The sequence below is a fragment of the Fringilla coelebs genome (genome assembly GCF_963513975.1).
Source record: "Fringilla coelebs genome assembly, chromosome: 9".
In the NCBI taxonomy this organism is placed as follows: domain Eukaryota; kingdom Metazoa; phylum Chordata; class Aves; order Passeriformes; family Fringillidae; genus Fringilla; species Fringilla coelebs.
The window spans coordinates 8,955,500-8,981,003 of NC_140067.1; the positions used below are offsets into that span (position 1 = coordinate 8,955,500).

The 25,504-nt window shown below is 54.3% G+C and overlaps 1 protein-coding gene across 2 annotated transcripts in view; it reads left to right on the top strand.

The window, feature by feature from the left end:
• LOC311156751 (phosphatidylinositol 3-kinase regulatory subunit gamma) overlaps positions 1–25,504 on the top strand; it is a gene marked incomplete at its 5' end in the record, with an annotated part of 70,988 nt that overhangs the window by 16,003 nt on the left and 29,481 nt on the right. For both annotated transcript variants that reach the window (XM_084210974.1, XM_084210975.1), the window contains 2 exons: positions 65–266; positions 637–722. In XM_084210974.1, the coding sequence (XP_084067100.1) occupies positions 65–266; positions 637–722 (288 nt within the window). The remainder of the gene's footprint in view (positions 1–64; positions 267–636; positions 723–25,504) is intronic.

The following is a 25,504-nucleotide window of genomic DNA, read 5'->3' on the forward strand; positions in this document are numbered from 1 at the left end:
GCATGGGGATGCCCCTGACCTCCCAAACTGACCTTTTTTTTTTCCTGTGTCCTCTCTGCTACAGAGACCCCAGGCCTGGAGGAGTGTGGCCAGCGAGCCAGAGCCCTGCTGGCCCCCCCAGCCCTGCCACAGCCACAGGCCCTGCTCCTGCGCCAGCTCGCCCGCCACTTCTGTCACCTCTGCCAGGGCAGCCACCGCAGCCGCCTCTCGCCCCGGCTCCTCGGGGAGCTCTTTGGGGAGCTGCTGCTGCACCCTGTGGCAGCCAGGTGAGGTTCCCTGCCATGCACGGGACAGGGAGGGTGAGAGGAGGGTGCCCATGGACAGGCTGCTCCCAACCAAGCTGGTTCTTCTGTATGACAGACCACCAGTGCCCCAGGCACAGGGTTCTCCGAAGGGGGAGGCCAGATGTGGAAGCTGCCATTCCAGCTGTGCTGCTCAGACATCACACCCGTGCCCAAAGTGAGCAGGCACGATGCACACACGAGACTGGGATTCACAGCATTGCCTCAGCCCCACAGCACTGCCTCAGCCCCACAGCAGACCCACTGGGGTAGCTGGCTGCTGTTCCAGGGAGCTGGGGCTCTCCAGGGAGGTGGAACTGCTGGTGTCCTCACACACCTCTCCTTCTCCCCTCAGCACCGAGGCAGGCCCTGAGCTCCGTGCAAGGATCCTCGAGTCCTTCATCATGGCCAGTGAGGTGGCAGAGCTGCCGACAGCTCCTGGTAAGAGACATCTGGCTGGAGGGGGGACAGCGGGTGTGGCATTCAGAGCAGTGACAGCAGCAAGTCATGGGGCAGTTTCAGTGATGAGGAGATGCTTCTGTCCCTGTGGCAGTGCCCAGGCCGTGCTGGCTTCCTGCTCCATTTCCCTCTCTCCTCTCTCCTCAGAAACACTGATTTGGGGCCATTTCTTTGCAGCCCCTCAGAAGGTTTGCAGCTGTTTTCTGGCTTCATGTCTCTGTCATTGCTCTCTGGTCCCTGGGTTTGTGATGCAAACAGGTTCTGGTCCCCCAGCCTGGGGGCTTGGTATGAGCTGGGGGCTCTTGGTGGGGGGCTAGTGTGCAGCTTGTTACAGAGAGCAGGGATCTGGATATAAATTGGGAGGAAAAAAAATAGCAACATGACCATAAAATGGCAGGATGGTACTTGCCACAGGATCCAGTCAGGGTTTATGATTTTTGACTCACATTTAGTCCCCATCTGCGCAGAATCACCCTGCATCCACTGCTGCTCCCCCACAGGGCATCCCCAGGGTGGGGATGAGGACAGGCACTTGCCCCCCACCTCTCCATGCATGGATGGCTGTCAGGAGAGCAGCTTTTTCTGCAGATGTTAGCGAGCCTCACCCCCAGGGCTGCAGTCCTGCCCCTTTCATTGCCAACACCAGTGTTTGTCTCCAGCACCTCCTTGCTCTTTTGCTCTGCTGGCCACCTTCTCTTGCTGTGTCCCTCTTGCTGGGTGGCAGCTTGTGATCCCATCACGGTCCAAAACTGAAGCCCATGCTCCCTGTGCCCTCTGCAGCACTCCAAGGATGGGGGGCAACTGGTCCATCCAAGTAGGGATGTACATGGGAGGGAGAGAGGGTGCTCAGGGGAGCACAAACCTCAGACCTGGAGACCAGAGGGACCCATTCTTGTGGGATCCCATCTCCAGGCTGTCACTGAGACCCATCTATTCCCCCACACTGAGCTGCCTGGATGCCCGAGAGGCACAAGTGCTTCCAGGCCTCCTGCTTGGAGATATGCTGGCGCTGGCCCCAGTGAATCCTGCTGGTTTGTGATGTCTCTGGGTCCTTGTCACCACCCTGCCTCCCTGGGGGATGGCCAGGCCAGGCTGGATTACGACTCTTAATATTCCTCATAAATCAGCCCTTCCAGACCTGTCATCTCATTTATTGCTCTCCCCCAAGCTCACACCCATGAGTTTGTCAGGATGCATCTGTCTCTTCCACCTGCTGATCCAGCTGATGGGCAGCTGCAGCCCAGCAGCCTCTGGGGTCACTGCTGCCGTCCCCAGACTTTGTAGTGTCATCCGTGTCACCACCCCAAACTGAGGAGAGGGGTTGGGCAGGATCTTGAGGTCCTCATCCCCTTTCTGAGTCAAAATGTCCCCTGTGGTCATCCCACAAGTGTGGGGCAGGACACAGGACACCTGGGCTCGCTGTGGGACTTCAGGCAAGTCCTGCCACCTCCCCTCTCTTTGTACCTAAAAGCGAGGATATTATTACTTGGCTGTCATCACATTAGGAGGTTGGGAAGCTTAATTAAATGCCTGCAAAGCGATTTTGAGAGCTGTGGATGAAAGGGGCTATATATAAAGTGCAAAGAATTATTATTAGCGGTGCAGTCCAGGTCCTGCTCCTGCTCCCATCAGCCTGGCCCCACTCCCCTGTGTCCCGGCACCAGGATTATTTTTGTGTGTGTGTGGAGTTGTGGTTTTATAATTATACATGTAAAATAGCTATAAATACCCTGCAATAACACGGCGGGTGTGTGTGCATAGCACAGGAATAGGAGTCGGTAGCTGACATAAGGAAACCGTGGTGTGACCTCATTCTGACTCATGTAAATATACCTCATGTGAGGGGGCAGCTGGGGGGCTTGGGGCTGCTTGGGGCTGCTTGGGGCTGCAGGGACAGTGGCCTCCTTGGCAGGGAGAGGTTTGGGGAGAGATCTGAAGCTCTCTGCTGATTCCAGGGAGGCTCCTGCAGGGCCAAGATCCTTCCTCTCCCATGTGTCCTGGGACTGATAGGGGAGCTTTTGAGTCTTGGATGTTAAAATCTTAAAGAACAAAAGTGTGAATTATGGAATTTGGTTCCTAGAGGGGCTTCTCTGGGTGAACTTGCTGTTGTTGGGTTTGCAGCATCCCTTCCTCCAGGCGCTGCTCCTGGGGGTCTCTTTAGCTGCCCGTTTTATGAGCTGCAAAGGAGAAAATAGGTTTGTGATGGCTCCTGAAAGCTATTCCTAGGATACAGTGCTGGGGTCATGCTGGAGGCACTGGTTTGCATAGGGCCCTGCTCTGATTTGCATAGGGCAATGCCACAGATCCATAGGGAAGCTGCCATGGAGCCTGGGAGCAAGTGACTGCATTCAGGCCATCTCACTGTGCTCTGCAGTGAGTCCCCAGCACTGGGCAGACACCCCAGGGGGACATTTCTCAGCCCCATGGGGGCTCAGGGGGGCATAAAGAGCTCACAGCAGGATCCCAGTGTCTGGGAATGACTGCTTCCCGAGCAGGGTGAGGGGGCAGGGGAAGGCAAAGGGAAGGAGTGATGCAAATACCAGCTCAGCTGAAGGAAGATGACTTCATCTCCTTTTCCTCTCCTGGTGCTATTTATAGTCACTTTAATTTACTCCCTTTTGGTTTATTATCTCTCCAACAAGCCGTTAGCCCTCAGACAGCAGGATGCCTTTACTCACCATGCAGCCAAAAGTTCTGAAAAAAAACCTCAACCCACCACCAAAAAAACCTGAAAGCGGGGGCAGGAGGCAGAGCGCTTGGGCAGGAGCATCGCTGTCCTGTGACGTAGCTTTCTGGAAAAAACAAGAGGATCTTTGGCTCCTTTTGGAGAAAGGCATGAGAATTGGGCAAGGAAGATGTCCCCTACCTCCTTCAGAGCAGTGGCTGGAGGGGTCAGGTCCTCACCCTAGGACAAGGGCCACTGTTTTGCTGGACCCTGCTGAGGGAGACACCCCCTGCATCCCCCCAGGGAGCCCCAGCCCTGCCCTGCTTCACATGGGGCAGTGATATCATGCCAGGATATGGGGATCAGCACCACCCCAGGTGTCTTGAAAACATCTTCCCAACAAGCAGGTTCGGCAGCCCTGCACCATGGGGAAACTGAGGAACAGCTTCCCCATGGAATCACCCTTCCAGTGGCTTCAAAATCCAGTTCCTGGGAAGGTTGGTGCCCAGGTGCCCAGCCCTGAGCTTAGCTCTGTGGCACCCCATCCCCAGTGCTCAGCAGGGCTGCAGTGGTGGCAGTGGTGGGTGACAATCCCGTGAACATCCTGTGATGTGACACTCTGGGCACTTCCCAGCCCAATCCCCATGCAGGCACCTCTGGGACAGCATCAATGCTGAGCAGGACTGCCGTGTTAAGCCAAATGAGAAGGATCTGGCTTTGAAGTTTTTAATTAACTTTCTCCCTGTTTGCTTTCCTCTGGATCCAAGGGAAAAGCCCAGCCTCCCCACTCTCCCCAGTGATGTGGCACGGGGGAGGTTGCAGACTCGGATGTGCAGGGGGTCAGGAGGGAGCAGGAGGCATTGTGTGTAATCCAGCACAGAGGGTGCAGCTGGGGGCTGTGTCCAGGTGCTGCCCTGCCTCCCTGGGAGCATCCTTGCACAACCATGAGCATCCTCCCACCTGGCTTGGCACATGGGCCACAGAGAACCTCAAATTTTCATTACCCCTTTGTGTTTCATCCCCTTAGTCCTGCTGGGTTAAAAATAGCTGTGAGAAAACCCAACCAAAACCCTGGGTGGAGAGCAGCATGAAGAAGCCATGGCTGAGTGGTCCCCTGTGCCAAAACACCTCGTTCTGCCTCCCCGAATCTGCAAATAATACAGAGAAAACAAATTAACGCTGGGGAAGGGGGGGGAAAAGAGCCAGAGCCGAGCTAGCAACATGAGGTAGAGAAAGTGGCTAAAAATAACAGATCCCTGAAGGCATGGGGAGGAACATGACGGGGATCCACACTCCTGCCATCCCAAAAGGCAGCCTTGTGCCTTCCCGGCTGCTCCTTATAACGCAGCCCTGCCCAGTGAATCCAGAGAGGGAAAAACCTCCGGGAAGGGCGGCAGTGGGGAGGTGAGAGGTGCAGAGCTGTGCCGTGGAGCCAGGAGCGATGCTCACACCTTCAGCAGGGCATGGGGGTCCCCCAAGCGCCCAGGGTGCCCAGCTGGGAGGGAGCTGCTGCCTGACCCACTTGCAGGCAGCCGGCGGGCAGTGGGATGCTGCTGGGAGACCCCAGGGGTGCTGCCTCCACGGCTAATTTTAGCCTGTGTTCAATTAATCATGGAACGGGAGGGGATCACAGCAAGCCCAGCCTTTGTCAGTGCCTCCCCTTTCCAGTCTCATGTGCTGCTGCAGGGCTCAGAGGAGCAGGGGCCAGGCATTCCCTGATCCTGTGGGTTTGGGCTGAGAAACTAAGAGAGATCCTGTGCCACAGTCCTCTTCCTCCAGTCAGCTTTAAGAGGCTGGAGCAACCCTGGGAAGGATGTTATCTCCTCATGCCTCAGTTTCTCCCCTGTGGCTGGCATTGGTGACCCTTGCTGAGGAAATTTCTCAGGTTGCCTATACAGCTCTGAGCAGGCATTTTCCTGCCGTGTCAGAGCTCTGTAATGCCTCCCTGGGATGGGGAGCAGTGACCCCCAGCAAAGGATGTCTCAGCCAGCCCAGACCTCTGCTGCATGCCCTAAAGGCAACCCCTTTCCTGGGACTCATCAGCTCTGGTGTGTAAAGTTGGGGCAGGAACAGCTGCGTTGCTCAGAGACAGGCAGCTTTCCCAGCACAAAGGAGAGAGCCTGGCAATGCTTTTGGGGTACAGCACGAGAGCCCTGTGGTCCTGCTCTCCCCACAGCCCAGCTTCGTTGGTCCCCTTGTCAAAAGCACTCCATGGTCCAGCCCTCCCCCATGACAGAGGGAATGGCTCCTGACGGAAACAGGGCTCGGCTGGGATTGAAGCCCTTTTCCTGCCTGCACTGTGTGGCCAGAGCTGATAAGGCCTGGATAACCCCAAGCATTGTGTGTTCTGTCGGCCCATGACCCGCCAGCGTGAGAGGAAATGCTGCTGCTCTGCCAGCCAGGATCCAGGGGAGACTGTGTGCTGGTGGTGGGGTGCTGGAGTGCCCTGCTGTCTGGCCAGCCTGCTTTCCCTTTGGCCAGCATATGAAGTTTTGGGATGGCTCTGTCAGATTGGTGCCAGCCCAGGTTGCTGTGTCAGCACACAGAGAGCTGACCGGCTCTCAGCTGTATGGTCATGAAAAAAGCTGCCCGCATGAAAAACCTGGAGGGTGATTGTCTGGCACAGACAGGGTTTGGCCCTTGGGATTTGCAATCCATCCTCTTGGGACGGAGCTTTGAACCTGGGACACCTCTGCCTGTCCCATGGGGCAGCTCCCAGTGGCCAGGCTGGCTGAGCAAAACCTCGCCAACCCAGAGGGAGCCACCAGCTTTGCTGTCCCACAATGGTGAGGGCTGGCTCGCTCCCTGTGCCGGCTGCTGGCCAAGCCAGACTGCGGGAATGTGTGTGCCAGCGCGCGTGTCCTCCCGGCTCCTGCCCTCAGACGCTGTCTGGGCTGGCGTCACCCTTTCTGCCGCAGCGCCTCTGCCTAAACACCGTGGGCAGCTTCACAAAAGAAGATGAGGAGGGTCACAAAGCGCCAGCCACGCCACCAGCCACAGCCGATTGTCCAGCTTGGCACCAAAACCAGGAGCATCTTTGACTGTGGAGTGGCATTTCCATCCCCTGCTTCCTGCCTGGCAGCAGGACCCCCTGCTGCCCTTTTGGCCAGGAGATGCCAGAGAAGGGCAATGCTTCCCATGGGGAATTTCATGCTAGAGTGGGGAAGCCGATCCCACTGTGATCCCACCAGCACCCCTGGACCCTGCCTCCCTCGAGAGCACGCCGGCTCTGTTCCAAAGGGGTGGGAGGAGGCAGGCTACCCAACACAGACACATGAGCAGCTCTGGGGAAAGGCAGGATTTGTGCTTCCAGGAGGGAAAATGAGTCACAGGGGGATGACAGGGCTGTGCCAGCAGCGGAGCGCGGGACTGGGGTAAGTGGTGGCTGTCGGCTGCCATCCGGGAGGTCAGGCAGAAATGCTCTTACAGGCCTTGCCTGGCTTTAAAATCTATTAACGTCATTTTGCTGTTCGAGCCGAGAGCTGTACAGGCAGCACAAACGTTCGGGCACGGCTCAGATCAGAGCAGGATTTCAATTACAGTAATCAAAGGTGACACAGATAAGAAACCCCTGGTCTATGGAGCCACGACAGCTGTCCTCTGGCTCCAACCAGCACCCATCCAGAGCAGCTCCATCAAAATCACTGAAGTGGTACTAGGGTAAAATTGGATTGGAATCCATTTTCATCTGCCGTGGTGGAAAATGCTTTCCCTGCACTCCTTGGGGAGGAAAACCACCTTCTCAGGGACAGCAAGGAAGGAAGGTGCCAGGCATGGAGGAGGGGACAATATCCCCAGGAACAGCACTGATGGCTGCTTTTGGATGATGGAGGTAGCAGAAGGAACAACTGGGATGCTGGAGCATCAAGGCTCTTCCTCCTGCCTTCCCCTCTCCATTTCAGCCTGGTCCCACAGTAACTGTCATGGGTGAGGCAGGGATATGCTCAGCTCAGTGTCAGGCTCCCTGGAGGGATGGACATCCCTCTGAGCCCTGTCCATGGCCAGAGCACCCCAGGATGTGCTGCAGGATGGACCCCCACCCAAGGAAAATCTCGGGGGAGGATTGGGAGGTCAGAGGAGAAGAGTCCAAGGGGCAGGAGTTGGCACGCTTCTCTCATCCTTGTAAATGGCAGGGTGATGTACAGGGAAAGCTGCCTCCTGCTCCTTCCTCTGCCACCACTTGCATGTGTTGAATTGTCTGTCCCCACTGCTTTTGTGACTTTGTGCAAATCTTTTGGATGCCAGCAGGGCATCCCTGCCTCTGACTCCCTTACCCCTTTGGGCTCCCACTCCAAGGAGTCACTGGTGCCCACTGCCACAGCCTAATGGGATCCTGTTTGCATCCCTGGGTCCCGTGCACACAAGGGGTCCTTTCTGCCCCTGCCCCAGCACGGCAGGATCCGGCCAAAAACACAGCATCTCTTTCTGTGCCCCCTGGCCCCGCTCCAGCCTGGCCAGGTGTCAACTGCCCGGCTGCAGCGTGTCCCCCCCACGGTGCTCCGCCGGGAGCAGGAGTCCTCTCCCAAACACTGGAGGTTTGTTCGGGGTGGCGGGGCTGAATGGTGGGTCTGTGTGGCCGGGAATGCCGGGGCGGGGAGGGAATTTGAGCCGCTTGTTTCATCTGTTTACCTGGAAGTGGAGATCATGGCCAGGCCCAGCTGCCGCAGAGGCGGCACTTTCATGCCAGCGCTAACGGGATGGGGAGTGCCGTGCTGCACCCGACACCGTGCAGCCTGCAGCATGACAGCGATGGGGACACAGCAGGGGCTTGGCAGGGCTCCCCTCCCTCCATGTGCCTGCACAGTGCTGAACCCTCCTGCTCGCTGCAGCTGGAGAGCCGGAGCCTGGGGAGGGATGTGGGGATGACCCCGAGCCATCACAGGGGTGGGTGATACTGCAGGTCATCCTTTGTCCTGCAGCATCAGTATATCCTGGGGCTCTACAGAGTCCCCCTGCATGTGTCCCCATGCCAGCTGGGTCCCCATCCTGGCTGTGTTCCTCATACTGCTGGCGGTCTCCATCCTGGCTGCACACCCATCCATAGCTCTCTGTACCAGCTGTGATGTCCCACACTGGCTGTGGACACCTATACCAGCTCTAACCCTGTGTGGGTTGTGCATCCCTGCACCGGCTGTCCCCCTGTACCAGCAGTGTCCCCATGGGAGCCACTTAGCAGCTCTGGGAGAGAGGGCCCACCCATGCAAGCGCTGGGTTTTGTCCTTGCACGAGGCCGGACTGACAGCCACACACAAGCTGCTGGGGAGAGAAAGGGGATGATAGCATCTTCCAGTCAGCGCCTGGATGCACGGGGATTAATGAAGCTGGCTCGCCTTCCCCAGGATTCAGGTTGCCTTATCTGTGTCTATCTGTTCTTACCCAGGCACTGCTAGAGCTGCTCCGATGTGCACAGCTAATCCCAGAGGCTGGCAGATAGGGCAGGGACTGCTGCTTCCACCCACACCCTGCCCACACCCGCAGGGCCAGGGGCACAGAGCTGGGCTCTGACCTGTCCTGGCACAGGCCAGCTGATGCTGGGGATAACCAGAGGCACAGGGCAGAGGTGCAGGAGTTTGATGGTCTCAGTGTGGCAGTCATATGTGCAGGGTTGTGAGGCAGGCATTGCCTCTGATCCTGATTTGATGCTGCATCACCTTCCAGTTCTCCCAGCAAAGCTGTGTCTGCTCAGTTCATCTCTGTTCACCTTTCAACTCAAAAAACTTACTGTCCCATGAGATAGTCTCTGGGAACTTGTGGCTGTTCTTTGATTAAGTAGATTTCTCCATCTTTTGGATATTTCTGGCATTTGGGGAGGGTTGCAGGTGGCGAAGGGGCTGGAGTACCCACAGAGGCTGGCACCTCACTGAGCAGCCAGGCACTGTGTCATGCTCAGGAGACAGGGAGCAAGGGCAAGATCATTTCACCTCACACCACACAGATGTGGCTGCAGCATCCCTGGCTGTTCCCAAGTATCTGGAGGACCCATAAGCTCTGACAGCTCATCCCTGGTGCCATCAGGAGGGTGTCTTCCCTCTGGCTCCTGGCACTTCTTTCTCCATTCTGTGTTGGCTCTTCATACCCTGGGGCAGGAGGAACATCCAAGGCTGTGCTTCGGCACCATCCCAAATTTCCGACCTGGCACACACAGTGCCATGGCAACACTTTATTTTTTCAGCTGCTTCCCTGTTTTCTTTGCAATTGGGCTCTCTCTCTTGGTGATGGTGATTTGGGCAGGGTTCAGCATGATGCTGAGCAAGCAGCTTGTAGCATGGTGCCTCATCAGGGCCTGCCCTGCCATGTGCCCCACACCTCGCACGGCTCTGACCCTCCCTGGCCACAGCATAGAGGGAAAAACATCAGCTGGGCTTGGGGGTGACTGTTAAGCTCTGCACACCCAGAGTTACCCTGGGACCTCAAAGCTACCCATTTCCCATGGGCTGTACAGCTCCATGTACCATAGACATGGACTCTGCAGACCGATGTCCCCAAGGTCACCAATGCCACCAGTGAAATCAGCACCTGTGGCAAAATGTTGCTGAGTTTGGTGAAGTGGGTGCTCAGCATGGCTGGCACTGCTCTTGTTTCCATGACAGTCCTTCCTGTGTTCCCAGCCTGTGGCTCCTCCAGAGCATCTTTCCTGTAACCTCCTGACCCTGCTATAGTGGGGTTTAAAGCTATAAGGAAGGTGGCCTGGAGAAGGCTTTGTAAAATGCCAGTGGGGAACCACAGCAAAGGAAAACTATACCAGGGGGAGAATGGGGCCAGGAGAGCACAAGCCCCTGGGACCCTTGTATGAACAGGGATTGGAGGACAGTGACAGGAGTTTGGTAAAGCAAAAAGCACAAGCAAGAACTGGCCCTGAACAAACAGCCTCTCTGGCAGTTTCAGGAACAGTCACAACCACCGAGTGGCTGCACATGTCTGAAGGAAGCTCTGCTCCGCAGCTTCTGGCAGCTGCTTCTGCAAGAGCCTTAAATTGAACATTACGGGTGTTTCTGAAAGAGAAACCTGAGTGTTTTGGTGACCAGAACAAGTCAAGAGATCCTAAACAAATTCACAAGCCATCAGTCTTGATGGAATCTGGTCTTTTCAGCAAGAAAGACAAAAGCCTTTGTCCAAGTTGTTTCCACCTAGCTTTTAGTGGGATTAGAACTGCAGTGTCCTGTGCTGGCAGGCATCCCCGAGGCCAAGCACAAGCAGCCCCTGAAATCACTTTGTGCAGGCCTCAGAGTCCATCTCAGCATCCTGGCGCTTGCTGCTGCCATCACTTCCAATTTAGACCTACCTGCTCATGGCAGAGACCAATATAGAAGCACTCTGCAGGATGGCACTTCCCCTCCCCAGGGAGCCAATGCTGGCACTTTGCTCTTGCTGCTCACCAGCTCCAAGGAAGACTGAGGAGCTTGAATTACATTTTTCCAAGAAAGGTGGATTTGGTTTGCAGAAATTTAAGGACTGGGAACAGTTGTTCTGCTCTGTTGAGCCTTTCTGCCATCTGGGACAGCTTTTGGTTTCCTTCTGGATATCTCTTCCATGAGATGGCAGGACAAGGAAGGGGCAAGGGCAACACTATGACCCCCAGGGAGAGGAAGGATGAGGAGATGGAGTCAGGGGACACATGGGTCTGTCCCCAGGTGTCCCCTCTTCACAGAGGTGGGTGAAAGTCAGCCCAGGCAAATTGGAGAGCTGACTTAGGGAAGGGCTTGGAACAGACCTCACTGTGGACCTCACTGAAGGTTGTGGAAGCCCCCAGTCAGGCTGTCCATGGCATGTGCCCACTCTGCCCATCCCCTTGGCAGGGTGGTGGCTGTGAGATCCTGCAGCCGCTGCTTCTCATTCTGCATTTTCCAGTCAGGGGCAGAGAAAGCCTCATTGTCTCCTTCTTCTCTCTTTCCTCCTGGGGAAAAACATAAAAGCAAAGTCACCACATCAGGACTGGATTACTCAGGGACTGAAGAGGGAAGAGCATATCCAGGGCAGTGGGCACTGCTAACCCCAGCCCCCTGGGTGAGGTTTCTAATGTCTGGCAAGGGGTTGGTGTTCCTGCAGCTTTATCCTCAGTAAAGCCATAAAAAATGTCTCCCATTCCTCTAGTTGCCTGTTCCTCCAGAAACTGGGGCAGAACTGGGTCTCTTGGGCATGGTCCTCCTCATAGTTGGAAAACATCCCACGGAGCTCTTCCAGGGACTGGACACCAGCTCCCATCAGCCCTGCATGGCTCCGAGCCACTCATGTCCATGCCACATACTGGTGTCCTCTGGTCCCTCCCAACTGCTCTGTGCCAAACACTTCCTGTGTGGTGGATTTGATTTGGTGTCTCCGAGGCCGACACTCAGCTCGGGACCACGCTGCCACTGCCCAGGCAGCCTGTGCTGCCCTCAGCATCCAGTGCTTGAAACCACAACTTCATGGTGAGCATCCTCCCTGGAGAGGCCGCGCTCTGCAATTAATCGGGGCATGGTTTATGCTAACGACTCTCCCCACTTTAAATTATAAATGGCCCTTGGCATGTGTGCACACAAACACATGTGTGTGTGCAGAGATCCTTTAAGGCCATCATTAGCTGTAATTAGCAGGATCTGTCACTCATCTTTGGCAGTTAACGATGAGCCCTGAGTCAGAGGAATCCAGAGGCAGATAAAATAAACACGATTTCAAACAGTTTGGAAATAACAAGCCCTCATTAATCAGACAAGCCCCAAAGGGAAGTGCTTGGAAAAGTGGCAGCTTCTTTGCCGTTGCTGAGAGTGGGGATGGGTGGGCTCCAGGACAGCCCCTGTGCTCCCCAAACCCCCCTCCAGTGGGACTGGGAGGCAGGATATTCTCTCTTGGCTGACTTCATTGCAGGACTGAGGTGTCAGAGCCAGTCAGCTTCAGCAAAAACCTGAACACTGGCAATACCTACCCAAAAGGGTGCCTGCATGGCCCCTCTCTGGGTGAAAGCAGCTGAGGCATGGCCTGGCCCGAGGTGCAGGTGGGAGTGATGCTGGTGCAGGGCTCAGCTCTGGGTAGAGATGAAGCAGCTCTGGGGCAGCACATCCCACAGCCATCACTCACTCCAAGAGCTTAAAGGGTGCATGGAGGGGAGCATCCCCAGGATCCAGCAGCACAGGGGACAGAGGATTTGGGGAAGGGGCTGGTACAAGGGATGTTTCCTGGGGAGCAGGGGGACAAGAGGAGACTTCTAGCTGTCACAGCTACAGCTAAATAACAGCAAATAGGAGGGGAATGGGACACATGAGGCTGGTTTATATTACAAAGGAGCAGTCCATCATGGGGTATTTAAAATAATCCGCTTAGATGCACAGTAGCAGATTTGAAGCGCTAAGGGAATTGAAGGCGCTGTGGCTTTGCAAGACTGGATCAGATCTAGTTAAGATGCCACTTAGGACAGTACATCCCATCCTGCCTCACTGCCCCAGGGGACAGGCACACAGCACCTGCAGCCCCTGCAAGGCCAGTCCCATTCTGCCAGGGACACACCCAAGGTGACACTGGCCGCACCAAGATGGGTGACAATGTCCTGTGGCAGCTCCCTGGGACTGGCAGCAGGTTTGGGCAGCACAGGACATGGTCTGGACTAGGCACAGGACAGGGGATTCTCATGAGGGGCCAAGCCTTTGGAGTGGTGGAGGAGGCATGGCTGGTGCTTGGGGTCCAGGGACACCTTCATGCTGAAGCCAGGTGCCTGGTAGAGAGCTGGGAACAGGGGATGCTACGAGAGAGCTGCACCCACACTGCCAGGGGCAGGAACCTCCTCTGAGGGTATCCATGTGGCACTTCCTGCTCAGCTGGGGCTGGGGACAGTGACCTGGTGTGATAGGCTGGGTGCTTCAGGGGAAGAGCTGGAGCTGGGACTGCTGTGCCTCTGCATGGCCTTGCAAACCCCCAGCATGGCCAGTGGCTACAGAGGAGGGTGGCTCCTAATGCCACAAGCTAGGGGGTCCTCTGCTGGGGTCTGGGCTCAGTCTGGGGTCTGTGTGGGCAGGAACATGGGCTGTCTGAGCATCCCTGGCATCCTCACACTGCTCCTCTGAGCCAGGCTGAAAGCTCAGCCCCAGGGAAGCCAGTTTATCCTGAGAGAGGGATTTCACCCCAGAAACTTTATTACAGGCAGAAGAGTACCCTTCCAAGGGCAGATGGTTTCCACCTAGGTCAGGCTCAAGGGGTTCAGCCTGCAGTGGCCCTGCAGCGCCAGAGCAGCAGCAGCCTCTCAGAGCCAAGCAGTGTAGCCAGAAATGACCCTGTCACAGGGCTGGTCCTCACATTGCCCATCACTTTGCTCTCAGGGAGAGCAGGGCCCAGGAACATCCCCACAAAATCTGAGGCTGCATGTCAGACCAGGCCACAGGTCTGCCTGCACCTCTCCTTGTCCTCACCCTGTGCCCTCTGTCCCCCTCCGACCCCACTACAGGGCTGGGCTCAACACGAGGGCTCACTCTGGCAGGTTTAAACACTGTCCCCAGCTCCCCTAAGCATTAATCCAAGGGAGGATTAAGGTTACCAAGCTCCTGGAGCCACCCAGCTCTCACATCTCCCACAATGGACCCCTCTGTCCTGGCCCCCGAGAGGGCACAGGGCTCTGCTGTCTCCCTGGGACTTGCTGCTGTCCCCCCCGAGCCCCCCAAGCTCTCCTCCATCAACAGGCACCTCACTGGGGTTGTGCAGCACTTGCTCACCTCTGCAAATTGGGGACCAGATATCATCTCTGGGGCTTTGGGAGCTTCCAAGCCTCTGTGACCAACTTCCCCCTGCTCTCTGCAAGGCCTGGGGTGGGTTTTGGGGTGGGCATGAGCTTCTCCCCCCTCTTCTCCCCTGTCCCCCAGGTGCTGTGCTCTGGGTCAGCTCTGGGTTCGTGACAACTAGTTTAAAGGCATGGAAAATACCTTAATCCTGGTAAGACCCTGATCCCTGCCTGCTCATACTTCCCATGAAAGCCCCCCACTTCAGCCATAATCCCCTGGAAGAGGTCATCTGTGCACCCTCCATTTGTGGGAGCAAGGAACTCTCTCCAGAGCACCCACAAACTCCTGGGGTTGGCACACAGGGTCCTGGCTAGTATTGCCCAGGGAGTCCTGTCACCTGCAGGGAACAGTAGGGATATAGAGGCTTCTGCCACAATGGCCAGTGGCTCCTGCCACCTTCTTGTGCCCCCTTAGGGCCACCAGCTGCAGAAGTTTTCAGAGAAAACCAAGGAAATGTAAACTGTTTTTACATGGTTATGATAATTTTTCATTTCTGTTTTGAGTTGCTATATACTCCACAATGAGCAGAACTCCTAGCCTCCCAGTCCCTATCCCCTCACAACTCCTGCCCCATCCCATCCAGGGGGCTCCCCAGGGCATGGGATTGGAGGAACCCCTGGCTTGAGGGGAGAAAGAGGGCTTTGGTTCGGCCCCCCGTCCCATTTCCTCAGCATCAGAAGCTTCTGCTGCCTTTACCTGCCCTGACCTGTGGCCCCACGAGCTGTAATCCCCCTCCTGCTGCACCCGCAGGATCAGAAGCTGCCAGTGTCCAACCCATCCCAGAGAAAGGAGGGCACTGGGGGTTGGTAATAAATCCTAATGATATCCTGGGGAGAAGGGTAGAACAACAGGTTCTCACCACTCCCTTGCGTGGCAATAGGAAAGGTCTGTGTTTGCAGAATTGTCTGTTGTATTTATCAGAAGCAAGGACAATGCTGGGATAGAGGCTGAGCTGAGCTTTTAACCAGCCAGATTACACTTAGCAGGAGCATTTACCTCTGCCTCTAATCCGCCTGCCACAAAGACTTGCTAACTCCTTCCCAGATTTAACTGGAAGGCTTCAAATCTTCCTGCAGAGGAGAGAGTTAAGCTCGAGCTGGTGCTGCGAGGGTCAGGGTCAGTGCTCCTCCTTCTCAGGCACATCAGGTTTGGGCTGGACATTTAAGTCCCAGGCTCATTTTTTTTTCTGGCAAGAGGCCCTGCAGTCAGGACAGGCAGGGAATGAGAAGGTGCCAGCAGCACTTCAGTCCTTGGGAGCTCAAAATCAGAGCCTATGCAGAGAAAAGATTTGGACATTCTTGAGCAAAAATCACTTCTGCTTAAACACAGAGCAGAGGAAAAAGCTCTGGAGGAGTCACCTGGTTGGAACAGTTCCTTGGTTTTTGGCTGGATTTCTTGTAAGAACAGAAAATATCTGTAGCTAGTGCTAGGTGGCTGGAGAAGGTTGGGATGACTGCTGTAGAATACAGTCATGCTCCCAACAACAAGTGTCACCTGACACGCGGCCAGTGTCCCCTGACTCCCCTATCCCACCGTGGAGCAGCCACATCCTCCACTGCCTGCACAGGGCCAGGCCCATCGACCCTCAGAGCCCAGGACACCTATGGCACCAGCACTGTGGCTCATGCCACAGAGGTCTCTGCCAAGCAGAATCCTTCCCCTGATGAGATCCCCTCACAAGATGCTTTGCATCCATGCCAGGAAGGGGAGAGACAAAACTCCTGGTCCTTGGCCCTGCAGCACACCCCTATGGCATCCCCAGCACAGTGACCCCTTACACTGCCGGGGCCATGGTGCCTCAATAGGGGATTTTGGTGCGAGGCTTCAGGGCAAGGGCACGGGGACGCGGCACATGCTGATGTCACTGAGCTGGCTGGCACTGGGCAGCCAGAAGAGTACCTTTCCAAGGGCAGATGGTTTCCACCTTGGCCAGGGCTGTAGGGGACCCACCAGCAAAGATGGTCTGACTGGGAGAGTGGCCAGGAGAAGAAGGGCTGCAGCTCTGTGGCTGGCTCCACACAGCCTGGCCCCACGGGCTGCCCACTCTCGGTCTCGCCCCACACCCTGGCGCTACGCCTCGCATGCCAGGGTCACAGCCTGAGCTGGGAAAGACACGTGAGCTGAGACAGCAGAGCCAGGGATGAAACCTCCCCTGACTTCTGGGAAGCCGGCAGTGTCGGAAACTTCCCTCCCAGCACAGCTGCATGGGAGGGGACGGCGAGTCCCCTCGGCCAGGCCTTGCATGGTGTCCCGCCGTCCGGCAGCACCTCTCGGGCCGCAGGCACGCAGGCCCAGGATGACATGATGGCAGCCGTCCCGCTGCCACCGCCCCGCCAGCGGCTCCCTCACAAAGGCCGGAAGCCGGGCGCAGCCGGGGGGTTTCCCGGCTCGGCCGTGGCCCCAGGTGCCCCGGGGATGAGCTGGCTGCCGGCCAGCGGCACCCGGCCCGGCCTCTGAGTGCCTTTGCCTTCCCGCTTATAGGGGGCCTCTGCGCAGTCAGGAATTCCCTGCGTTCCAGGGCCACGGCAGTGGAATCATACGAGGGGCTCTATCCGCAGCATCACCCCTTCCTTACGCTGGGTGCAGAAAGCACCTGGCAAGAGAAAATCCACCTCGTGTGTTCCCACAGGAGGCTCTGGGGACTGCAGCAGGCAGAGCCGTCGGGGCTGAGGGTGCTGTGCCGGGGCAGGGCTGCAGAGCACCCCCCCACTCCCCTCCTCCAGCCTGCTGGGCAAGGGGCCAGCTTGGCTTCCGCAGCCCTTTCTGCAGGCTGGGCTGGTATGTTCACCACAAGCTACGGGCGGCCTGGCTGCCGCTTACAGTAAATGTGAGTGAGTTGTTTTGGGCAGTCCCGCGGGCAGCGAACCGGCCGTGTCCTACCGGCACCGGCGTCTGCCGCAGGCGTCTCCTGTTTCCAGCGTTCCCCTCGGCTTTCCCAGCACTGACCCGCCGCGTGTCACACCCCGGCATCAGCGCGGAGCCACTGTCCCGGGGCTCCCCCACCTTCCTGGTAACAGGCCCTGTCTGGGGGAGGGGAGAAGCATTGCCATCACAGCCCTGCTTTGGCTCCAGGTGCGCAGGAAAGCTGGTGAGGAAGGATACTGGGGTACACAGTGATGCCAGCACCATCCCACACGCTGCTGCCCAACCACCCTCTTCTCTGCTTTCTCCCATCACTGCCCTCTGGCCATCAGTTCCAATCTCCAGCAGAGGGATTGGGGGATTTTTCTGCTTGCTTGGGACAGTTTGAAGCCTTTGTCCTGGTGGCAGCCAGCAGATGAACCTGAAGCACCACTGAAGCATTTTCTTTAGGGCTTAAGTGGGATTTATAGGGTGAAGATGCCTCCTCCAGCCCTCTTCACGGATGGGTAACTTCAAGCATTGGGAAAATGCAAGATTTGGCTTAACCAACAGAATTTCCCTGAGCCATCAGGATCATATGTTGCATTTCCTTATCCACAAGTAGTTCCTTCCTACCCCCCCTTTTAAGTGAAAATCACTGAGGGGGTGCTTGTCACCTGAGACTGTGAGGCTTGAGGCTGCAAGGACTGTCCCCCACTTTGCTTCACATCTGTACCCCAAGTCCAGAGGAAGGTGAGGTACACATGAGGAAAATTTTATTCTATTGAATGACCAAGAAGTAGAAAACAAACAAGGCACTAAGTCACCCAAGGACAGACCTTTTCACAGGGGCTAAGCCCTGCCACCCCTGACCCACCCAGCAGCTTTGCCAGCTCTGTGGTGCCTTCTGCATTTGGCCCAACTTTTCCCAGCATGGGAAAGGATGCACAGCAGACACAGGCAAGGGATTTTCCAGGGTGGAAGCTTGCTCCTGGTCTGGTTTTTCAGAAGCAGACTGTGAGCTTGTGAATCTGAGGTATTTGTCAAGTCGGTTCCTGCAGTGGAAATGATCAAATAATTGTTCATACACCCGTCTGGCCCAATGGCTCATGCTCACAGAGCAGAAACTGGCTGTCAGGCTGCAGGACTGTGGTTCCCCCGTGATGCTGTGGCATGTTTGTGAGAGGAAGATGCTGAGGCTGCAGGTGCCTTTCCAAGGCAGAGCTATGCCACGCTCCAGGCACGCTGCCAGCCCGTCGCTTGGCCAGATTTGTGCCGCCTTGCTCTCAGAGAGTCTCAGGGAGGGCTGCACTTCACAGCGGGCTTTTCCTGTTCCACTTGCCCAACAGAGTGCTTCCAGCATCTTCTCTACCCCTTGTCCTCTCCTTCCTCTTCTCACCAGTTTGCAGTTCCGACAGCCTGTCCTTGGCTCTCCCTGCTTCGCCATGCTCAAACAGGCATCCAGAACAAGCCGGCTGCTCAGAGAGTGAGGATGGAGGACGGGCATTCCTATGGAAAGTCAGGCTCTCCCAGCAGCCTCTTCCAGCCCCTGAAGTGACAGTGACCTGAACATTTCTATTCAGACCAACTATTTTTTCAGGCATTTTTAACCTCCTCTTATGTATTTTTCTTTTTCCTTTGGGGTTGAAATTATTCTAGCTTTGTGCAAAAACCAACTCTGAAGTGCTTGGGGAGTGGAAACCTCCCATTATACTTTTGAAAAATAATATTAATCTTCCCTCTCCTTTTATGAAGAATTCTCTCCCCAGTGGCTCAGGACTGGAGGTAGGCATTTGATGTGGAAATAGCCCTTGCTGGAGGAGCCCTTTGATGTTTGATTTTCACACGGCCAACTCCTAACCAGCCATGGGGGGCACAGGGTGCTCGCAGGGTTGGGCTCCAAAGGGTGCCCAGGAAGGACACAGAACAAAGGGGAGGTGCTGCCAGACCCTTATCCTGACTGCCTTGTTTCCCTGAGCAACAGGCAGGTGTTTCCAGGCTTCAAAGACAATAAAACCAGGGGGATTTCCATTCGTGAAAACTGCCCTTGGCCTGATTCTGCTCCAGGACCTAAGGCAGGTGCCCAGCCTGCACCGACCCAGAGTGATCCTTTTACCCAGGGCAAGAAAGACCTGGCATCTGCCATCAACCAAAGAGACCAGACAGGATTGCAAGAAGCAGGATTTGGCCTCAGCTGCAGAAATGCAATGGCAAAGGGAAGGAGAGGACACAATGATACCACACCTGCTGGGCTCCCCAAAATGCCTGTGCTGAAACACACACACTGCAGAGAGATGGGGCCAGGAGGCCGTACCATAAGGATGAGGTGCCTGAGCTTGGTGTGCGGGGAACACCACAGACCTGGGCAGCATCTGCAAGCAGCAGCATCTCCACCCTTGCTGCAAGGACACAGGGGACAGTGAAGTGGATTCCCGCTTTGGGACTGAGACACTGTCATGAGGTTTCTCTGGTGGCAGGGAGCCGAGTCACACATTTGCTTCTTTCAGTCTGACACAGATTCCAGCTCCTTATTTAGTGGGTTTAGTATCTATCCACCGACTTTGCCACCTGTAGTGCAGCAGCAAGTTTTTCTCCCCTTCCCCTCCCTCTCCTGCTGTTTTCACTCATTTAATTCCTCAAAGCACTTCTAAGAGGCCGTTCATCTGGGAGGTATCACCCAAAACAAAGGTCTATTGTGTACACTTGGTCAAAGCAAGATAAGAGCTTCCCAGCGACAGGGGAGTAAAGGTGCTTCTTCAGGTGCTGGCAGCTCTCACAGAGGGCAGTGTTTGGGATGTGTCAACCCACCGGCAGGGATTTGCATAGGCTCAATATCCCTCTTCACTTTCTGGCACCCTGGAAACTGTTGTATTAAACCTAGGTTCAGTGTTTTGGCCTGGTAACCATCATCACATGATTTACTTTGTTTTCCCCCTTTTTCTGTTCAGAGACAATATGGATTTTATGCTTTGTCAGCAGAAGGCAGGGCAGAGCTCACCCTTCACAGCGTCCCACTCCTGGGAGCTCTGGCAGCTGACGGCTGTGTCTACTCTGCACAAAGAGCTCACGGCCAGCACATTCATGGCACCAGGAAACAAAAGGTTTTCTACTGAGTTCTCTACTAACCTATGTGTTTGTGAGAGACACTTGGCTGCCTTTTTACCCAAAAGCCTTGTCCTTAGTAAAATCTGAAGATGCAGCAAGTTTAGTCTGATCCTTGAGGAACAGATGAACTGCTGGACATCTGGAAATCCTGGACACAAGCACCAACTCAGCCTTAAGGCACATGCTAAGCAAGGCCAGTGATCCCAGAGACACAGCTAAACCTGTGCCACACAGTCCTTCTGTCCATGGGCTGGGAAGCTTGTGCTTTCCAAAATCTCTGGATTTGTTACATGTTTTGGGGATGTCTGTGCAGCATAGGCACTGGTGGGCTCAGGATTCCAGCAAATGGCCCAAAGATTTACCCAGTGTGCTGGGAAGCTGAACTTGATGCTGCAGTGGCTGACCTGCCAGCCTGTGCCCACCATGCACTATGAGAGTGTAGTCAGGACTTAGTGAACGTGAGAAATTTTGGTGTTTGATGGATAAAGTCTTGTCTAGTGGCTCAAACTAGTGTCCTGGTTTGCAGGTATAAGGGACGTGTTTTCCTGCATGTTTCTAGAGGATACCTAGGATTTCACAAGTCAGGCATAGCAGCAGAGACACAGAGTGAGTTCTCAGTGCCCTTTAGTCTCACCTGTCCTCCAGGGAAATAATACTCTTCTCTTGGTAACCCAGAATTATTCAACCGAATTGTTTGGAAATCTTCAGCAGGGAAAGAACCTTTAAGCAAATGACAGACAAAAAAAGGTCTTAATGAACCTGACCTGCAAGTTGCCTTTACTCAAACTCCCCCTGCCTATCACCTTGGCTGGAAAAGTAGGGCATTGCATTCACATGCCAGATTTTAAATGCCCACCCTACACCACATTGTTTGTTTTATTTCTCCACTCAGCATTCAGAGGTTCTTCTTCTTATGCTTATTTACTGTAAAGCAGAGAAAGCCAGGGAAAATGATCTCCAAAGCAAATAGAGCCATGTTTCCATTTGGGAAAACTTAGAGGGAAAGCGCATGTAGCTAAGCAACAATGCATGATGGTAAATGGGTCATTTTCCAAGGCATGAATTGCATGTGGATAACTGCAAGGAAAACAACCCTGGCCAACACACTGCCGACACTTGAGTTCTTGGCCTAAGTGATTAATAAGAAATGAGAGGACTTTTCAATACCCCCGAGAGCTCCCTGGTTTGTTATGGGAGTTTTTCTCCTGCTTTCTATCTCCACCCAAAATCTGGGGTGGGAAGTCTCTGTTCCTGCAGCTGTGCAGAGCTCCAAGTATGGATATGCTGCAGTGAGGTTCCCTGGACACAGAGAAATGGATAGGTCAGTTCCATCAAATCCCAGGGAAAGGGACGGGAGCAAAGGACTTGCATGGCAGGACTGGGTACTCAGCCATGAGAAACTTCCTTCTGTTTTGGGCCAGAGGGAAGCCAGCATTCCCTGGTGCATTCGGACTGAAGGTTGATCTCAACTTCCTCCAGCATTGCCCAGGGGTGGCTTTGTTCACTTTCCCTCCCTCCAAAACCAGATGATCTCCACTGCAAGGAAAGGGAGGAGGTTCTTACATGTTGTGAACTTATGAGGGTACTGCTACCAGAATAATACTGGCAGAGGGATGGTCAAATCAGTGTTTGGGAGGCCAGGAACGGGAGACTTTGCTGGAAGATAAACAGGTGATGCCACACTGGGTTGGGGACATAATGTCCATGTCACGTAGCTGCTGCATCAGGGAGGCCATGCTTCTTCAGCCAAAGGTGAAGGGTTAGGAAACTTTTCAGCTGTGCATCCTAGGGTAGGGAAAAGATTGTGTTGGGGTTTTTTTCATAATAATAACAAATCTACAGAGTTCAGCTTTGCTTTGCGGAAGTGAAAATCCTCTGGGCTTTTCAGAATTCCTCTTACCGGGAATGGTGCCACCTCCAAACCCATGCTGGCAATCCAGCCTGAAGGTCACCAAGTGGGATGTCAGCAGAGCAGGGCTGAGACCTTGCTTTTCCTAGAGGTGATGCTGATTTCCTCTTCTGCTGCTTGCATCACTGGCTGGGATCAAAACATACCCTGCCATGTTTATTAAAAAGAGTTACTGCAGGAAGGTATTGGGATTATTTCTTTCCTCCATGAATAAAGTTCTACAGTACCTCTTAAAATCGGACCTGAGGAATTTACAGAGTGGTTATTGTACATTCCTTGGGGGAGGGGGGAGGGGGGGGAAATCTAAGCAAGTAGTTCCAGTGCATTAAAGCAATGAATAGAGGAAGTGAAAAGTATTTTAAATTCCTATACAGTGTTACATTTTAAAAGTGTCCTGGCTTAGGACATTAGAATCAGAGAAGGAGCTTTTCTCTCTCTCTTTTATCCCCCCTCTAATTTCTCTGAATTTGTTACAAGTCTCCTTCCATTTTGCTCACCATTTCTAAGCAACAAAATAGAGAGAGGCCTGGAACGATGACAGAGATGCGAAGTGCACAAAGGGACCAGAGTGTGGTCCGATAATTCTGTAATTGGAGCTGCTCGAGGCAAAATTTTTTTCAAGCCAGTGTAAATGGGGATCGCTGAAACCCTTAACAATCGGTCTGTCAGGCTGCTTCTTTAATGGATTGCTCTGTTTAACTCTCTCTGTTTGTCACTGGCAAGATGACAAGAGAAATTAGTGTACTGGAAAATATAAGGTAACTGGCAGTTCCCCAGCCCGGTTCCACAGCCCCGCAGACCCCGGGGTGCTGCAGCGCTAGAGCCCGGCTCACCGGCTGCTCTCCTCCCTCTGTGGAGGAGGAGGAGGAGGAGGGGAGCTTACAACCTCCTGCCCTTCCTAGGGGTAGGGAGACCTGCAAAAATACCCCGTGGCTCTGGGACTGACCTAGTGAAGAGCATGTGGAGAGCAGCGGTGCCCCCATGGCTGGCTGCACGCCAGGACCGGGGTGAGGAGAGCCCCGAAATGTCCTCCCAAGCCGCAAACCTTCCATCAGCTACTTTGTCGCCTGCTTTTACACCACGCATACTCTTTTTAAAGCGCTGCGGGTTAATGTCAGTTTTCTGGGAGCAGTCACCATTAGAGAAGATGCTTCCAGCGTGTGTGTGAGTGTGCGTGAGCACATGTGAGTTCGTGCAAGGGTGCACCGCTTTGGAGATGCTCCGACACCTCCATTGTTTGCAGCCAGACCCTGAAACTTGGCAGCAACGATGCCCCGAGGCTAGAGATGTACCTTTCACTTTTCCCATGAAATTCCATTCTGGTTTGGCTGAGTTATAAAAAAAAAAGTTTGAAAATCACCATTTCCCTTCTGCTGCCTGCATTCCTCAGGAAAACTTTGGCAGCCTGTCAAAACAATAACTGAACGTGAACTTTCTAAAGAGCTGGCCCGGTGCTGTCTGCCAAAGCAGCAATTCAGCACAGCTCAGTGCAGCATGCCCTTTCCCTCACCCCCCCCCCCCCCCCCCAACCTCGTGCCCACCCCCTCATCCATCCCCGGGCACTCTCCAGGTGCAGATGTGTCCGCCCCAGACACCCCTGTGCAGAGCACGGGGTTGGCATCCACTGTCCAGCAGCAAAAGCCACACACACCTCCTCTCCCTTTGCAGGAGAGCAGATTTCTACTTCCATCCCAGACCGTTACTCCTGAAATTTTTTGGGCAGAAGCCTCTGGAGCAGTGAGGAAAGGCCAGTCCAAGCCTTGCTGAGGAATACCTTAGGTCCAGCTGCAACAACCTACATTGTAGACATTTATTTAAAAGATCTTTTTAATTTTTTTTTAATGTTATTTCCTATGTTAAAAGAATGTTGTTTACAATGCAAAGCCAAGTGCTTTTAAGTTAGGAAATGCCTAATGTATGATTCCTCACGAGCTCAGCTCTATGTGCATGCCTTGTGTTCCGACCTTTATGGACATGAGCCCCTATTTGAAACTCTTTCTTTACCCAGCAGACAGGGGAGGGAAAAGGGCACAAGCTGCTCTCACTGCTGTAAATAAGACACTTCCTAATACTGAAGTGTTTCATTTGAATGTTTTTTGCAGACCACATGTTATTCTTTAATACAGGTTTTTAATGCAATGTATAATTTTCAAACCAAAGCACCCGACTTCAGCACACTTGCCAGAGTTTTTCCTCACCACAGAAATGTGGCCGCATCTGGGGTGGAGTGAGGCAACTGTTCTGCAGCCTGTTAGGACATAAAATGACTATAAAGCAGAGAGAGGAAGCACAGTCCTTGTTAAAAACACCCATTACATTTCACATGAAGGTTCTGGAGGATGCAGGGAAGCAAACTGCTGCTGCTTCACCCCTGCAGGGATTAATACTCTTAATCTTGCGGCAAAAGCTTTGTGGTCTCTGTGGTACTTTTGGGGCTCTGACTGTACAACTGAAGGGGAAGATGGTGCTTGCACTGTTCCTGTGGTTCAGGAAGGCAGGATGAACCTCTGCCATTCCCAACACCTCTTCTCCTGCCAGCAAGCCCCAGGGTTGGTCTGCAGTGTACTGAGCCACACTGAGACCCAGAAGCAGCATCTGAGCCAAAGCAGACAAACCCTTGCGCTTTTTCTCGTCTCCTCATCACCAGGAGCTGAGAAACAGACAGGAAAGATCCGTTAACTAAACCAAACTGCCATAACTGGTTGTTCTTGAGCTGTTCCTTGCAAGGTGTGGCTGCCCCCGTGGGAAGCTAGGCACCAGTCACAGAACATTCTCCAGAAATCCCAGTGTCTGAGCAGCAAAAGGCCAGTAATTTCATGTAGCATCTACTGACAGCCAGGGAGTGGTCCTTGCTGATGTGAATGCAGTTCTACCTTCTCCAAGCTCCCCTCTACCAGGCCGTGGGCTTGTGCTAACAGTGCAGCTAATGTCTGGATCTCAGGAGTGTCCAGGAGTCTCCTGCCTGCCCCAAAAGCCTCTCATCATTTTCATGCACTTGGCTGGCAGCACTGTGGATCCAGCCCCCCTCCCTCTTGCAGCCTTCCAACTATAAAAGCCCGTTGTGGCCTACATTCAGCTGTCGGATATCACATTATCATGGCTCGGCAAAGAGGAAACCAAGCAGTTTGGCACAAATGGCTTTTCTGTGTTCAGTCTGTTCCAGTGCAGGTCTGTTCAGCTCCTCCTGAAGCACATGGAAGCGCTCAAAACTTCAATATTTAATCTTGCCTTGAAATGCAAATTGTCAGATCCAAGGAGAGGAAAGTGAGCAAATGCACAGCCGTTGACACAGGATGTCGGGATGTTGGGAAGGCAGCAGGCACTGGGCTCACTTCTTGTCTTTCAGCCCCTTGTCAGTCAGTAGCGTGGGGCACCACCTCCAGCCCTCTGACCCCTGCTAAGGCACTGCCAAATCACCATTATTTTGTTTCAGTGTTTGAATGTAGCTTTTCCCATTTTGGGGTGATGTATCGGGTTTGCATGGCCAGGTTTTGGCAGTGGG